This window comes from Artemia sp. Qi Xiang Cuo, chromosome 21 (genome assembly GCF_049724085.1).
Source record: "Artemia sp. Qi Xiang Cuo chromosome 21, ASM4972408v1, whole genome shotgun sequence".
NCBI lineage: Eukaryota > Metazoa > Arthropoda > Branchiopoda > Anostraca > Artemiidae > Artemia > Artemia sp. Qi Xiang Cuo.
The window spans coordinates 29,652,419-29,670,579 of record NC_142814.1 but is presented as its reverse complement, the minus strand read 5'-3'; the positions used below and the strand labels follow the sequence as shown (position 1 = coordinate 29,670,579).

The 18,161-nt window shown below is 35.9% G+C and overlaps 1 protein-coding gene across 1 annotated transcript in view; it reads right to left on the bottom strand.

The window, feature by feature from the left end:
- Positions 1-18,161, bottom strand: part of LOC148939429 (uncharacterized) — a 369,107-nt gene that overhangs the window by 195,668 nt on the left and 155,278 nt on the right. The window contains exons 4-6 of the mRNA XM_089106873.1: positions 5,967-6,038; positions 2,902-2,955; positions 631-759 (exon numbers count right to left, since the gene is read on the bottom strand). Of these exons, the coding sequence (XP_088962999.1) occupies positions 631-759; positions 2,902-2,955; positions 5,967-6,038 (255 nt within the window). The remainder of the gene's footprint in view (positions 1-630; positions 760-2,901; positions 2,956-5,966; positions 6,039-18,161) is intronic.

The window sequence follows — 18,161 nt, the reverse complement described above, 5'->3', positions numbered from 1 at the left end:
GGTTTTGCAGATAGAGATTGCAAACCTCAAAAGTAGGGTACTTTGATATGCTTAACATATCGGTGTGATCTCTATTAGGAGTGTATATCTTTTAGAGGGTGTTTCCCCCTTTTTTCGAAAATCAGGCAAATTTTCTCAGGCGCGTAACTTTTGACGGGTAGGACTAAAGTTGATGAAACTTATATATTTGAAATCAGCATTACAATCTGATTCTTTTCATGTATCTATTGGTATCAAAATTCCGTTTTTTAGAGTTTCGGTTACTATTGAGCCGGGTCGCTCCTTCTTACAGTTCGTTATCATGAACTGTTAGATTATTCCTTTTAAGAGATCGTTTTCTTAGAAACTGATTAAGTCTCTTTTCATATAAAACTTTGTAATGGATTAATAAGTTTACGATAAGCTAATTATAATTGCCGCAATTATTATTAGCAAAGCGGAAAATGAAAAAAACATTTAAAGGGTATCCAGGATAGCCATAAATAATATTTAGCATTTCGAGGCTGTTGCAACTATTAGTAAAATTAAATACAATGAATGGATTAACATACTGACATTTTAAGAATCTGATTTTTTTTTTTTCCTTAAGTAGTCTTAGTCATACTGAAATTGGCATTTGTCAAATCTTACCTGCAATGCTCGGAGGGATAAGGATTTTACCCACTTCAGTTCCGTTAACAGTCCATGTACTAATTCCAGGGATTCCTGGTGTGCCTGGAATACCGGCTTGTCCCTTTTTCCCTCTTGGTCCAGAAATACCTACAAAAGCATCTTGCAATTAAATTCTCAGGAAAATATAGACCTTCATCAAGAAAAAAAAATCCCGAGGATAAATTGTTTGGGAGCTTAATCATAACCTACAAAAAAAAGTATCGACTTGAGTGGGTTGTTCTTGTTCTTGCGGGTACTAGAATTTCGCAACAGACTACTATAAAAGGCCCGTTTTTTAGCACTAAGATCTTGCATCTTTCTGCAAAGATTATTGTTTTTTAACTCATCTTTGTTCTAAGATCTTACAGCTCACTGATGTTAGCAAAAAATGTTAAGAACGCCACTGTTCTGACATATAGAACAATGGTGAGAGGACATCGATGATCTACTCATCATTGTTCTTAGGCTACTGATCAGAGCCTAATGATGACAGACATTTGTACAAAAACGACCAAAGATGTAAGATCTTTGTTCAAAGATTTCACTTTTTAGCGATTTCTGACAAAAGGTGTAAGACTTTAGCACATGGACGGATGAAAAAACAGGCCTAATACTTCATATTTGAAGAAACCTTTTAAAATACGACCTCTTATGACGAGAATGAACGAGTTTTTGTTTTAATGAAAACAAATGTAAAGTATGATACTTTAGATTACTTTAATCTTATTTCACCAAAAAAGGAGTTCTATTCAGCAAAGGTTACTTAAGTCTTGGGTTATTACTTAAACCATTCGACTCCACAGTCTTTTAATCTTCCATTCTTATTCCTACTACATTGATTACTAGTACAATGCGTCGTATCAGAAAAAAACTTCGACAGTGATCTTACTCCACAAGAGTTCCTCCTTGCTCCTTCTTAATTCAATCAAACGCACCGTAAAACAGGTACTCTAAAGAAACCATGTCCAGCACTACTTCCGACATTAGCTTATTTTTTGACCTTTTTTTTTATAATTTTGTATCCGCTTTCACCCAAAAACTGCATGACTCCATATGGAATTCTTCGTCATTAGATATTACAATCCCGATTTTTACAAATTTTTTAAGATACACATGGTTGAGCAGCAAGTTTTCACTTAACCAACTAAAAAGTCAGACTCACTGTTACCGTCTTTGATACCTTATTAATAATAAATAGCGTAAAACCCACATAATTGTTATTGTTATCAAGAAAAAGAAACAATTCTTTTTATAAAACAGAAATACATAGAAAACTCTAAAAATGTTTGACATACCATACAGTTTTACTTGTTATTACAGAAAAGAAAGTACTTTAAAATGAACTACAACGTAAAGTTGAAATTTAAGATAAAGAGAGTCATCCATAAGGGAAAGTTCAATCGTCTGACAATTGGGACTGTCTAATTCAATTCTAGAAGCAAGGCAGTCACTTATGACCTGAACAGAGATCCTTCACTACCATCGCCCTTTCCAATCTAAGATTAACGCACCAGGAGAACGAGAGACTTCACCTCTTTTATGTCGAGAGACTTGAATCCATTTCTCAGTCGATCTTTCATGGAGCGCTCTTTTATGTCGGAACCAGAAAGGTTTTTCTAGAAGACTTTGAGTAATAGTTATCCCAGAGAGACTTTTTCTATCTAGTCCAATCTGTTTCATATACATATATCCAATAAAACTTGTCACCTCACATGCTAGCCTCCTCAAAATAGCGCTCTATAAACCTCTACAGCACCACTGAAGAGGATCCCAAAGTTGAATATTCATTGCATTTGTTTTCCAACGAACTATAATATGTGATTTCTCATTTTCTACCTAGATCAAAAATCAACTCCTCTCTTTTCTTCCTTCCCACACTAAAATGTGAAAAATTACAAACAAATACTCAATTTTTACTAATTTAAGAGTGAACGAATTTTCTATAGTTCCTCCGCCCCAATCCTTCCAAAATCAATATTCGGGGTATAGTCTTTTAGCTTAAGACAAAATAATTTGAGCTAAGTGAACAACACTTTTACAAAAATATTAACAATAATATTTGTAAATATAATCCCTTTCTCCATAATACATGCCACTTACTTTCATTTAGCACTAGAATCTGGTTGGAGGTGTACATAAAATATAGCCTAGTGGGATGGATTTACTTACACGAACCTTTCGAGAAATCAATCAAAGTTTCCCTATAGCCTATAGAAGATTAGTATAAAAGGAAAGGAAATAGAAAATAACCTTGAGGTCCTATTGGTCCAGTATTGCCAGGTGGTCCCTTCTCTCCAGGTCGTCCTGCAAAAGAAAAATTCCATGCGGATTTTGTTATAAATAAAACATAAAAAAAACTAAAATTTCTGATGAAAATAAAGAGCGAAATTGAAACTGAAAATGAACAAAAATTACTGCCTCGTGGTGTACGCAAAATATTTCTGAAAAACTGTTCCAAACGAACTGGCTCGTGATATTTCCCTATATTTGTAGGATTCTGAAAAACAAGCACTTTACTAAAAACAAAAGATTGACGCAACAACAGAAATGAAAACAGCAAAATCATCAAGTGGCCTGCAGAAAATAAAAAGAATGACTCATAAAGCTTTCAAGTATTTTACCGGTCATGAAATCAATAGCTTTTACGAAACGATTTCAACTCTCTAAAAAACTCAAAAATACTCATTTTTCAGTAAAGCGTTAGTTTTTCAGAATCCCCAAAAATATAGGGGAATATCACGAGACAATTTGTTTGAAACAGTCATTCAAAATGTGTTGCATAAGCCACGAAGCAGTAATTTTTGTTAGTTTTAAGTTCGAACTTCGCTCTTTACTTTCATCAGAAAAATATTGTTCTTAAAATCAATTTGTTTACGGCTTTATGTTTTAAAACTATTGATAATAAACCATATAAAACATTTCTCCAACTTAGGCGAAGAAACAAATAAAAAAACATGGGTTTTGCTAAATTAGGGCATCAAATTTAGGGTTAACTTCGCCTCTTGAACTTTGCCTCAGAAAATCTGGGATTGTCACAGAGTCTATGGGTATTTATCCTTGGCATCTTTGAGGAGTTTTTGATCGCTTTAGGTTTCATTTATTCTTTCATGGTTACTTTTGTTGGTTCATCTAAATTGCATACGATTATTAACTTCACTGGTTAGCTCGTGATAGAAAATCGGCAGTGCTGAGTTTTTCTTGAAATTTGGTAGGTAGGTTTCTAAAGCCTAAGAGACTCCTTAAAAATGCTACAACTCTGGTATTTACAGTTCAGGTACTAGAAGCTTTCAAAAACCATAGTTTAATAAATCCCTGATTCCTTGAACCGTCTAGCGTCTTGACGGAAAAGAGCCAGTACTCTCAAATTCCGAAGGAAATGTATTCTTAACTGTAGGCCTACATATCTATCCACCAAATATCAAACAGACTCTAGCATTTTTCTACGGAAGATAGGTGGGACATGGAATGCGCACATGCTTCTGGTAAATATATACTTTCTATCCCCTTAAGCCAGGGTAATTCCCCATAAACTACAAGCAGATCTGAGCACTTTCCTGTAAGGGTCTAAAAAGTGATGTGTGTCTATGAAAATCATCATTATCATGTCCCATCGGCCTAAAACACTTGTCCTTAAGGTTTCAAGTCCATGAGAAAAAATTTGCCCATATTTCTGATGAATTGTGGCAGGAGACTGCATTTGACGGGGTCAGAGGCCCGTTTTCTGCCCCATATCCTTTTATTAGTTTGATTTTAAAACTGTATCACGTGGCTACTTCTCTGCTAAAAATTTAGTAGTGGGGGAGGAGAGATTGCTATAGGAGCCATGTGCTTTGATAAAATTGGGAAAAAACAATTCTTGATAAGATCGTGATATCTTCATCATTTGTTTTGGCGTGGACGCAGAAGAGTAGCACTATCTTTTCTTGTATTTAAGAGTAAAAAATGGGAGAGAACAATCTTGAGATGTCTCGAGTCTAGCGCATCTTGTGATAAGGAGACACTACGAAATAAACGAAGTATTACTTCCCAGGAGGAAAATCGAAGCAAGCAAAAATAATCAAAAATCATTGAATATTATTATTCTCTTCATGAATATTGGTTTGAATTATATGTTTTAAAATTCATGTTTAAAAGAAGGAGTTGATTTCTTAACAAATTAAAAGTGGCGATAAAGGAAAACATAGATTTCGTTTCTATTTGTCCTTTTGTAAGACCAGAAAAAGAGTAAAATTACCCCCTGATATAAAAAAAACAAAAGGTAAAGCAATAGGGAATTTCCAAGACAATGAGTTTTTTTCAAACCTTAAATGAACATTTCGGCTCTATATTCAAGATCTGTCCTCTGCGAAACACTTAGATAAATAAAAGAAAACTTAAAATAAAATGCAATCTTTAAAACTAAAATTAAAAATTGAAACAGTTCCAGAATCATTGATTCAACGAAGTTCCACCAGAATTAGAAATTCAGAATAGTTTAACCTGTTGTTTGTTTTTATGATGGGAAGACAGTGCGGTTTTCGTAGTTATTTACCCCCTGATACCCCGTGGGGTAAAATTCTCATTGGAATCAGGGGGTAAGCTCAAATTCTAATCTTCATTTGTGTATCCAACTTAATTCGGCATTGTTTCTTCTAGTCTGTTTTTCGGAGTAAATACTATTTCATATACTCACCTGCACAGACGCTGAAAGGGGGGGGTCACGGAGGAGAAACATTTGTCTGACACGATACTAAAAACGAATGGCAGTTAAATGATAAAGTTGTGACGTTACTTGGAACGAACGAATGTATTCCACTCCTCCCCCATACTACTATTTCGGTGTCTGCCCCCCTTACCCAAAAATTTTCTGCGACCGTCCACGCCAATGGTTTGTACTTAATACAGCTTTGGAAATTAAATACATTACTGATCTGTTCCAGAAAAACCCACCAGTACAATTTCTTTAAGATTTTGTACTTCGTAACCTGGTAGCCCATTCCTAAAGGAGTCTGTATTCGAAAGGGGATTGCATCGAAGAGTAGTTAAAGTGTGCGTATTGCATCTGTTTATTATAATAATGGTAAAAACAAAAATCCTGCCTTCAGTTGTTAATTTTATACTACAAATATCGTCTCATAATCATTATCTTGCTTTTTCTTTTTAATTCAAATTTACACCCCATTTCACTCACAGTCTAACAGTTTATTAACAATTTATTTTGCAAATGTCAGTAAATCACCTGGAACGATTTTTTTTGGCATAAATTAAGCTCTAAAAAGGTTGCGGCAATTCTACTCGCTTGAATATGCTAATAAAGTTGAAAAATAAATGTTTACCATCTTTTCCATTTGTCCCAGGAGTGCCAGGTATTCCATTTGCTCCATGAAGCCCATCTAATCCTGGCATCCCTGGAAAAAGAATTCAACATCATTAAAACCAAGGGGAGGCATTAGAAAGTCAGCGAATCGTTTCTTTTTATGCAAAGTACATCATGATGCTAAAGCGACCGAACATGGTAAATTAGAAATCTTCTAAATTGAAACAATTCAAAATGTAGCATATGTTTTATGTCTCTTTTTTTAAATATCGTAATTCAAAAGAAAAAAAACTTTTTCGGTAAGAGATCCATACATTTTCGTAATTAGAACACACAATTTAATTACTAGCCTTATCAATAAAGAATAATGCTTCTGCGATAAATCATTAGCAGTTGACTTCAAATGTCTTGGTTATTACATAAAAGATGTTGTTCTTGCGCATTTTTTTTAAACATACAAAACATGACTTTCACATTTGAATAACCAAATGCATAACGAACAGTTTCAACTTAACATGAACCCTAACCTATTCTTTGTCACAAAAAAAATATCAGTAAATATACAATTTGATGTATGTTCGTAGGACTACACTTTAAGTTCAGCTCAAATTATTGAAGAAGGAGTGACAAAATTCCTCGAAAAACCAACTAAACATAAATGAAAATTAAAAAAAATATTATATAGATTTTTCGTTTACAAAAAATGAAAAAAAAAATATCTATAATGGCACGTTTGTAAGAAATTATGTAGTCCGAAGCCAGCGGAAAAATAATGTGTTTTAGCAGGAGTACCTGAAAATGATTAAGCCTCTCCACCCCGATTCGTGACCACAGGTCCCCATTTTCCGTGTTGCCAGGAATGCTTCTTTGGAAAAACTCCCAGAAAAAAGATAAAAAAAAAGTTCAAAATATCTAATAGTAATATAAATGAATGAATAAATAAAACAAACAAAAATCACTACAAATAAGAATTTGGCAACTGCCCCCTTCTGTAACCGTAAAATTCTAAGGCCTACTGTGTCATTTGCGTTTTTCTGAAAACGAACTACATTACAAATATTTTCTTTTGTACTTATTACAACATTGAAAATAAAAATTACGGTGGAATAAAATCTTGAACTGCTGAGCTATCAGCAATTAATATCATTACATATCAAATATTCAATTTAATTTTATAAGTTCTTTCCAAGGATTGTTGAAGACAAATATAGTTTCCGGTAAAGCGCAAATGACTATGTAGGCTTTAAACTTTTACAGTTAGGGAAGGGGGCAGAAGCCAAACTCTAGCCTGTAGCGATTTTTGTTTATTTTAAGCTTGATTTGTATATTCAATTTAAGTTTTACTCGTTTTCAGATTTATTTATTCGGATGCATTAGTTCCTGTTTCATGTTTGTTTACTATGATTTAACTAATTTCTGTTCGATTTGGGTTTCATTTATTCTTTAATAGTAATTTCTGGTCGTTTCGAGTCTGAATTATTGTTCATAAGAAAAACATATTCCACAAAACAAGTTTTTCAAAGAAAAGTAAAGAACTCCATTAAACCAAAAACAAGCAAAAATAGAATCAAATAATCTATCAAGCGTAGAACTACCACAAATCAGCATCAATAAACAAATGAAACCCAAAACGAACAGAAATTACAATAAATAACCGAATGAAACTCATAACGAGCTGAAATTAACATGAATAGGGCTCACAACCCCTACGCCTTCCCAAGGAAAGAATATAATTTGCACTTTACTGAAAACATACAAATGACTATGCATTGCCAGTTTAATATACATATGCTGATATTTATTCCTAAAAATCTTGATAATTTTGATTTATTAAAGTTAGAAAAGTAAAAACAAATAAAATTTATTTTTTCTAGTAAATTGCAAATTATGTTCATTGCTTCAGAAGGCATAGAGGTTGTGAATCCTACTCATGCTAATTTCTGCTCGTTTAGAGTTTGACTCGGTTATTAATTGCAATTTCTGTTCGTTTTGGGTTTAATGGAGTTCTTTAATTTTCTTTGAAAAACTTATTTTGCGGAAAAAGTTTTTTTTTAATTTATTTCTGTTCGTTTTATACTGAAATAGTCCTTTTCAGGGAAAAGGAAAATAATAATTTAAATCTTTTCGGTTGTTTCTTTAAGAATTTTGGTTTGACCTGCTATTTGTATGCTGGAGAAACTTTTTCAACAATTTTTAACAACATATACCCTTTTGAAAATCTTGACACAAATTGTAGTGTTTAATTTAATTTTGTACCTTCTCTAGCTGACCTGAACAATAAAACCTAATACCATTCCCAAAAATATCTATCTATGCTCTTTGATAGCTTGAATACACTCACACTCTTTTGATTTAGTTAAATTTTAAGAGCAGAAGTAGCAGTAAAAGTATAAAAGTTTGAATAAAAGTTTGAACTTAATAACCTCGGTTGTTCTTAGGGTATTGCTGAAATATCTTATTGGCCACCATCATACAAACAGTGCGTTTTGATTTAATTTTAAAGCAACATTTAGTTTTTAAATATAGTGGGCAAACTTTATAACTGTGGGGGTTGACAAACCCAATAACCCTAGAGATATAGTTGCTAGAACGTTCAGCTATGCTCAAGAAAGGGGGGTCTTAATATTTTGTTTAGATGTTTTTGGAAAATTAAGAACTAAAGAGGAGGGCTTATTGCCCTCCAATCCCTTTTGAATCTTAAAAAGGGCACTAGAACTTTTAATTTCCAATCAAATTAGCTCGTTTAAAGTATTAATGATAGTAATAGCTGTGATAGAGCAACGCTGCCTGTGATATTGCTTATATGCCCTTTTAATACCTGCGTGCATATAGCTTTTTCGTTTAAATAAAACTCCCCCTAAATGTTCCTTAAAAGTTTCAATTTAATGCCTTTAGTGCCATAAGTTACAGTAACCTTAGAAGTAGTACTAAAAGTATACACATAGTGTCTTTTGGCTGAATTCAAAATCCGCCACAACTTACCCTGAAAGGTCTACTTTAATAATCTAAGCCGTTATTGTGATATTGCTTTGTCACCCTTTTGAAAATCTGCATGATCATTGTTCGTTTTGATTTAGTTTAACATCCACCTAAATATTCCTTGAAATCTTTACTTTAATACCATTAGCTTGTGTAATAGCAATAGTAGTATTAGCAGTAGTAGCATTAGTAGCAGTATGCAAATTGTACCTTTGGTTTTTTTTCTACATCCTCTTCAACACACGATGAAAGTTTTAACTTAATATTATCAACCGTTTCTAAAGCATTGTTGATACGTCCTCTCGACAGCCTATGTGGGCATAATGCATTTCGATTTCTTCAATACAGTTTCAATATTGCCCAAAATTTTTTGCTTAATACCCTTAGCTTTAGTAGCAGCATGTAAGGAGACCTTATTTTTCTGTAAATTTAGTAACTCAATTTAAACAAATGTTGGAATCCCCTTTGCTCCATTAGATCTGAAATCAACCGGCTATTTCAAATTAGCTAAATTTGAAAATACCTTCGCTTTGTGTACCTAGTCGTAAATCTTGATGTGAAATTTATTTGTTAAACTATTGAACGACATTTTGAACCCATAATAAATAGTTGAAGACCCAATCCTTACTTACTTAGACTTAGGTCCTCCTACGCCTGGGGGCGCATAAGGCAGCAACAGTGGTTCGCCACGACGACCTGTCCTGAGCCTTACACCATAGCTCCTCCAACGAGGACCTCGCCAGCTTCGCCTCCTTCATTAGCGACCTGCCAAGGGTCATTTTTGGTCTCCCTGAATTGCGGAGACCAGGGGGTGTCCAACACCATGCGTCGTGCGGCAGCCTTCCATCCCCCATTCGCACCATATGCCCCCAATACATCCATCACCGCTTTCTAATGAGATCAAGGATGGGGGTATGATTTGTCATACGATAGATTTCATCATTCCGTATTCTTTCCGTCCAATCTATACTTAGGATAGACCTTAGGCAATTATTGTCGAATGCCTGGAGTCGTCGTTCTAGCTGAGCAGTGATGCTCCAAGTTTCGCAGCCGTACGTAAGGACAGAGACCACATTGCTATTATAAATTTTAAGCTTTAACTTCTGGGAATATTTATTATTTCTCCAAACATTTCTAAGGTAGCTGAAAGCAGACCCAGCCAATGTTATTCGGCAAAGTATTTCTCTTTCGGAATTGGCATCTTGCGTAAGAATGCTGCCGAGATACTTGAACTCTCTCACTTCCTCAATTTCCTCGTTGTTAACCAAAAGTCCTTCAGCTAAGTCAGGTATGACTGCATTCGACATTGATTTGGTCTTGTTAGCATTTATGGAGAGTCCGACAGCATTTGCCATATGACCGAGTTCATTAATGTTGCGTTGCATATCTTCTGGGTCGTGGGTAATAAGTGCAACATCGTCAGCAAAATCACCATCATTGGGTTCTCTCAGTGGATTTAATTGTAGACCACCACTAAAACTGCATCCACGGAGAACAAAATCAATCACTATGGCAAACAGTAATGGTGATAGAATGCAGCCCTGCCTTACACCTGACTGAACAGAAAACCACTCCGTTAGGCCACCCTCTGTCTGTACTGTGCATATGATATCATCATATAACGCTTTAATTATACTTACAATTTTGGTTGGAATTCCACAGTGCACTAAAGTCTTCAACATGGTTCTATGATGTATCGAGTCGAAGACTTTGAGAAAATCTATAAATACTAAAAGTAGCTGCACTTGCCATTCATTGGATTCATCCAGCAGGACTTTCAGGCTAAATATCGGGTCACAACATGATCTATTCTGGCGGAATCCGTGCTGCCCATCTCTCAGAACTTTCTCCACTTTACTTTGAATCCTGTTAAGAATTATTTGGCACAGGACTTTGCTGCCAACAGACTGTAAAGCAATACCTCTCCAATTATCACACTTAGTCTTTTGTCCCTTTCTGAAGAGTTTTACAATTACTGCCTTTGACCATTCACTAGGGACTTTTTCTTCATCCCAAACACGGGAAAGAAGTTCAAATATGGGTTTGGCTAGGGTGCTTCTACCGTACTTCAGTAATTCTGGTGATATGCCATCATTGCCTGCAGCCTTTCTGTTTTTCAAGTCTTTAGGGCCTCCTTGACTTCACTAAGCATGAGAGGTCCGGAACATATTCCGAGATCGAACAGTGGTTCTTCAGGGATATTTAAAGTAGTTGTGGGAGGCCTCTGATTTAATACCTCGCTAAAATGCTCTTTCCAGCGTCGGACTATGTCATCAGTCTGGGTTAATAAAATGCCATCTTTGCTTTTAACTTGGGTCGACGACGCCTTTGAAATACCCGATAACTGCTTCGCTATGATTTACACAGTACGGCTATCTCCCCGTCTAGCGGCTGCCTCAGCCTGTTCGGCCATAGTTTCGAAGTACATCCTCTTATCATCCCTGGTTGCTGCTTTGACTTGCTTATGGAGACGCTTGTACTGTGCTTTCAGGTTATCTACATGTTCTCTAGAACAAGTCGTGCTATGGTCATACTTATCTAAGAGGATTTTGAGTTGTGCCCTTTGATCAATAATATCCCAACTACTTTCAGATATCCACTGCTCTTTCTTCTTCCTGTTGTAGCCCACAACTTCTTGTGCGACCTCTTTCACGGTTTCTGCAATTTTTCCCCACTGACTATCAAGCGACACTTCGTCCCTTAGATGGGAAAACTTGTTTGACAAAGTTGTAGTATACTTTTGCAATACGTTTGGGTCCTGCAATTTCCTCAAATTGAAGGTTTTCACTGGCCGCTGGGGCTTTGTCACAGTTTTTCGTTTCAGCTTGAACTTGGCAACAGAAAGTTGGTGATCGGAATAACAGTCGGCACCTCGGAAGGTTCTAACATCCTCTAGACATCATCGCCTGCGCCTCGCAATTAGGATATGGTCTATTTCATTTCGTGTTACACCATCAAGCGAGTTCAAAGTATACTTATGAATATGTTTATGCGGAAACCATGTTGCACCGACGATAAGTTCATGAGTAGTGCAAAAATCGATTAGTCACACACCATTGTCGTTAATTTTCTCCAGTCCATGTTTACCGAGGTTAGTTGGGGCATAAGAAGCATCACCTCCAAATTTAGCGTTAAAGTCCCCACATACAGTCCCAATATCATGACGATGCGTTTTTGCAACAACATTCGATAACACGCGATAAAAGTCATCTTTGGTTTGATCACAGGCATCATTCGTTGGGGTGTACACTACAATAACTGTCAATTTGGCCTGTGAAGTGGCGAAACGGGCACGAAGAATCCGCTCACCAATTGGTTCCCAGTCCACTAGGCATTTTTTTGGCCCGATTACTTAGTGCCATTGCGACACCTGCTTCTTTTCTAGTCTCAAGTCCGGAATACAAGATGTGATAAATCTCAGTTTTCAAAGTCCCAACACCAGTAAGCTTGGTCTCAGGAAGTCCAGCAATGTCAATACGGAACTTATCAAGGGTTCTCATAACACTGTTGAGTTTTCCTGGCTATGTTTCTTGATTAACTGTTCTAACATTCCAGTATCCAATACGAAAACACTCGGCCATTTTCAAGAATCTTGTCCGGGGGCGTGTATTAGTCGTCATCACAGAAGAAGAAGAAGTCAATCTGAGGCTATCTGTTGCTGTTTCTTGAGTAATCAGTTTTTACGGTGGCGGGTTACTAGCCCACCGACCAACCAACGAATTGGAACAAAATGGTCAGCTTAGATTAGTATAAGCAGGGGTACCGCGAGCAGGTTACTGACCACCGCCTATTGAACGACATTTTGAACCCATAATAAATAGTTGAAGACCCAATCCAGACCATTTTTTTTGTTATGACATTTCAAGCTTTTAGAATGAAGGCCCGAAATACTCGAAAAAACTGCTTTTTAACAAAAAGTTGGGGATTGACTAAAAGGACGGAACAGAAAATCGCTAAACGAATCAAAATTAAGTACCAAATTGAATAAAATGTACAGATCAGATACAAATCAGAATTGTCTTGTCTCTGGATCTCCGAGTTGAGTAAGTAAACTTCTCTTTAACTAGCATAATAGCAACCACTTGCCTGTCTAAATTTTTTTGAATGGAATATTCAGATAAAATGGTAAAATTGTGAAACTTTCCTGTCAATTCGTCTAAAACCCAGAATATCCTATGTCGGTGTTGAACTAAGTTATCAGTTAATTCTTGGAGACCCTTTGGTCCTAACTTTAGTTAGAGCGATATTTTCCCCTTGAAAACTTGCCGAGTTGATTTATTAAAGGTTAGATTTATTAAAGGATGGTTCAAGGTAGCCCCTAAGATCTATTATTATTAATTAAGAGATACATGACCTAATTAAAATTGATTAGACTATAGCAAAGGGCGGAGATCACCCTTGTAAATAACTCAAGATTCTTGTTAGATTTTTATTGTTTTGGTCGTGGGCCCCATAGTTTCGTCTTTATATTTCCATTTAAAGAATTTTTATCCTTAAAGGATAAAAATTCTTTGTAATTAATTAAATTTATGAACTCAAGTGAGTCTACCCAGAAGCACATAATTAGTGGAAAAAACTTAGAATAACCTAGGGTTTAAGGCGAGAAACCCACAACAGGGGGTAGAAATTATTGGTTGTATGTTTTTTTCCAATTTAGTGTTTCATGGAACTAAAACACAGTATCATAGGCAGCGCAATAGCGCTGCCTAAATAAAGAACAATGTCGGCACAATGAATTATTTATTATTATTTTTTTGGGGGTTTTGACCAGGGCATTTCGTATCAAAGGAGTTGTCGTAAAAACTTCGAAAAGGGCTCATTTGATTGGAAATTGGAGTGCCTTGTGCCCTTTTTAATAGTTGAAAATGAATGGAAGGCAACTAACAGCCCTTCCACGCCCACTATTTCCCCAAACGCATCCAATCAAAATGTTGAGATAGCTATTTTGTTCAACGTAGTTGGTTTTTTCAGATGGAAATTATGTTTTTGAGGAGGATATCCCACCAGAGCCCTCAGGGAATGGGTTGTAAGTTATTCCCTGGGGGCATATAAGGTTTTTATAGAAAGCTTTGTCGTAGAAGCTTCAAAAAGGGCTCATTCAATTGGAAATTCAAAGGGCTAGTGCCCTTTTTAATAACCGAAAGTGATTGGAGGGCTACTAACCCCCCTTTCACGCCCACCATTTCCCCAAACGCGTCCAGTCAAAATTTTGAGATAGCCAGTTTGTTTAGAATAGTTGAAAATTCTGGAAATTAGGTCTTTGAGGATGAAAATCCCCCCATACTCCTAAGGGCAAGGATTGTAAGTTATACCCTGGGGGCATATAAGGTTTTTATAGTAAACTTTGTAGTAGAACCTTCAAAAAAGTCTCATTCGTTTGAAAAATGAAATGGCTAGTGCCCTTTTTAATAGTCGAAAGTGATTGAAGGCAGCTAACACCCCTTCCACGCCCACCATTTCCCCAAACACATCCAATAAAAATTGAGATAGCTATTTTGTTCAAAGCAATTGAAAAATCTGGAAATTACATCTTTGAGATGGACACTCCCCCCACAGTCTTCAGGGCAAAAGTTATAAGTTATGCCCTGGGACATATAAGGTTTTTATTGAAAGCTTTGTCATATAAACATCAAAAATGGCTTATTCAATTGGTAATTCAAAGAGCTAGTGCTCTTTTCATTGGTCGAAAGCAATTGGAGGGCAACTAACCCCCCTCCCACGCCCATCTTTTCCCCAAACACATCCAATCCAAACTTTTTAGATAGCTATTATGTTCAACGTAGTTGAAAGTTTTGGAAATTAGGTCTTTAAGGATGACAACTTATCCAGAGCCCTCAGGGCGAGGGTTTTGAGATATGCCCTGGGGGCATATAAGGTTTTTTTTTATAAAAAGGGATGTTATCAAAACTTCAAAAAGGGCCCATTCGATTGGAAATTGACAGGGCAAGTGCCTTTTTTAGTATTCGAAACTGATTAAACAACAACTAACCTCCCTCTCCCGCCACCATTTCCCCAAACACATCTCATCAAAGTTTTTAGATAGCCACTAAGTTCAACGTAGTTGAAAGTTTTGGAATTTAGGTCTTTAAGGATGACAAGCTATCCAGAGCCCTCAAGGCGAGGGTTGTCAGTTATACCCTTGGGTTATATAAGGTTTTTATAGAAAGCGATGTTGTAGAAACTTCAAAAAGGGCTCATTCGATTGAAAATTGACAAGGCTAGTGCCCTTTTTAGTAGTCAAAACTGATTGAAGGGCAACTAACCCCCCTCTCACGCCCACCATTTCTCCAAATACATCCAATAGAAATTTTGAGATATCCATTTTGTTCAACGTAGTTAAAAGTTCTGGAAATTAGGTCTTTGAGGATGATAACCCTTTCAGAGCCCTCAGGGCAAGGGTTGTAAGTTATGCCCTGGGGTCATATAAGGTTTTAATAGAAAGTCTTATCGTAGGAATTCCAAAAAGGGCTCATTTGATTAGATATTGAAAGGCCCTTTTTAATAGTCGAAAGTGAATGGAAAGCAACTATCCCCCCTCTCACGCTCACCATTTCCTCAAACGATTCAATCAAAGGTTAGAGATACCAATTTTGTTCAACGTAGTTAACAGTTCTAGAAACTATGTATTTAGGATGACAAACCCCCCAGAGCCCCCAGGGCAAAGGTTGTAAGTTATGCCCTGGGGTATGAAAGGTTTTTATAGATAGCGTTGTCGTAGAAACTTCAAAAGGGACTCATTCAATTGGAAATTGAGAGGGTTAGTGCCCTTTTTAATAGTCGAAAGCGATTGGAAGGCAACTAACACCCCTTCCACACCCACCATTTCCCCAAACACATCCAATCAAAATTTTGAGATAACCATTTTGTTCAGCGTAGTTCATTCCTAGATGAAAATTATATTTTTGAGGAGAATATCCCTCCACAGCCCTCAGGGCAAGGGTTGTAATTTATGCCCTGGGGGCATATAAAGTTTATAGAAAGCTTTGTCGTAGAAAATTCAAAAAGGGTTCATTCGATTAGAAATTCAAATGACTAGTGCCAATTTTAATAGTCAAAAGTGATCGGAGGGCAACTAATCCCCCTCTCAGGCCCACATTTTCCCAAAACAACCCATACAAATTTTGAGATAGTCCTTTTGTTCACCGGAGTTTAAAGTTCTAGCAATTAAGTCCTTGAGAATGAAAACCCCCCACAGCCCTCAGAACAAGGGTTGTAAGTTATGCCCTGGGGGCATATGAGGTTTTTTATATAAAGCGTTGTCGTGGAAACTTCAAAAAGGGTTCATGCGATTGGAAATTGAAATACATAGTGCCCTTTTTAATAGTCGAAAATGATTGGAAGGTAACTAACACCCCTTCCAAGCCCACCATTTCCCCAGACACATCCAATCAAAATTTTGAGACAGCCATTTTGTTCAACGCAGTCAAAAATTCTGGAAATTATGTCTTTGAGAAGAACACTCCCCCAACATTTCAGGCCAAGGGTTATAAGTTATGTCCTTGGGGCATATAAGGTTTTTATTGAAATCTTTATCGTAGAAACTTGAATAAGGGCTTATTCGATTGGAAATTGAAATGGCTAGTGCCCTTTTTAATAGTTGAAAATGATTGGAGGGCAACTAACGCCTCTCACGCTCACCATTGCCCCAAAGACATACAATCAAAATTTTGAGATAGTCATTTTTCAAGGTAGTTGAAAATTCTTGAAATTATGTCTTTGAGGATGACACCCCCCCCCCCCCCACAGCCCCCCACAGAAAAAATTCTTTTAAATTTCTTCACTTTTCTAACTTTATGAAAACAAAAATCAATTGAGATTTTAAGGAATATATATCAGCATATGTATATTAAACTGACAATGCAGATTTTTTTCAGTAAATTCATTTTATTTTTTTTATTAAAATACGAATTATATTCCGGCTTTTAGAAAGCTTGGAGTCTAGAGCCCTACTCATGTTGGTTCCTGCTTATTTTGAGGTTGACTCTGTTATTTATTTTATTAACTGATTGTTTTGGGTTTCATTTCCTTATTGATACTGATTTGTGGTAGTTGTATTCCTGGTAGATTATTTGATTCTATTTTTGTTCATTTTGGTTTAATGTTTGTTCATTTAAAATTTTATTTTAAAAACTTTTTTTTTGTTGAAAAAGTTTTTTTTAATTAATTTATAGAATAGATCACACGCAGAAATTGGAATTCCCCGTAAAATAGTCTTGCTTATCTCCTTGTGGATTCTCTAATGTTATACGGAAGAGAATCTTATCCCCCTTTTGGTCGTTCTTTAATTTCCTTCATCCTGCAATAGCTTTAGATACAAATATGTGGTCAGGATGGTATACAGAGAGGCTAGGGAAAGGGGAAATAATATTGTCAAACTAATAATTTTAAGTCCTTTCTGTCGAGAAAAATCCAATCAAAGATCTTCCCTATTGAAGTTTAAGATTTACTCGAGATTCAAGGAACAATAACTCCCTTCTACAAGAAATAATTGGAAAATACCTTGGTTTGGGTAACTGACAACTTTGTGAGTAATTGATGTGATTATTTAGAGTTTTTGTCCACTTTCAAAACCTTTATTTACCTCCTTGAAATGCCTTAACTAATCAAATAAAACTCGTAATTTTGGTGCTTCCATTTCTAACCAAATTAGCAGAATTTACCTAATTTGATAATTTAGATCTGAAGATCCCAACACCACAGATCCAAGACGTAACTAATTGTACAAGTGTAATTTATTCAATTAGAGTTTCAGTAGCCCTAAACTTAAAATAATATTTTTTTTCGGTGAAAGGCGCTTGGAGAATAGAAGCAACCTCCTTGGCAGGACTGACACACACACCGTATTAGATTATCCAGATCCAAAGAGAACCACTGGGAAGACTTAAAATAATAACTGGTATTACAAATTTTTTTCCTTTTTTATTAAATTTAATAACAAAAATCCAGTTTTCACCGAATTTTGAATACGAAAGAATTAGTCGCCTCAGTTTATCATGCTACTTAGTAATTGATTGTTCCTTTAAGAACTCTGGGTAAAAGGGTTTATAAATTGACTTTAAAACGTTCACTAGGAACGTTTAGAGGGATAGGTTTACCCAGAGCCTGCTTAAAGCAACAATAAGACTTAATTTATAGTCCTAAAAATAGGGCAATCTTACAGCTGGTGGCAGCGGTACTTAAGGTCGTTACAACTTTCATTTAAGTGGGGGAAGATAAATAGCTTTATAAAATTTGG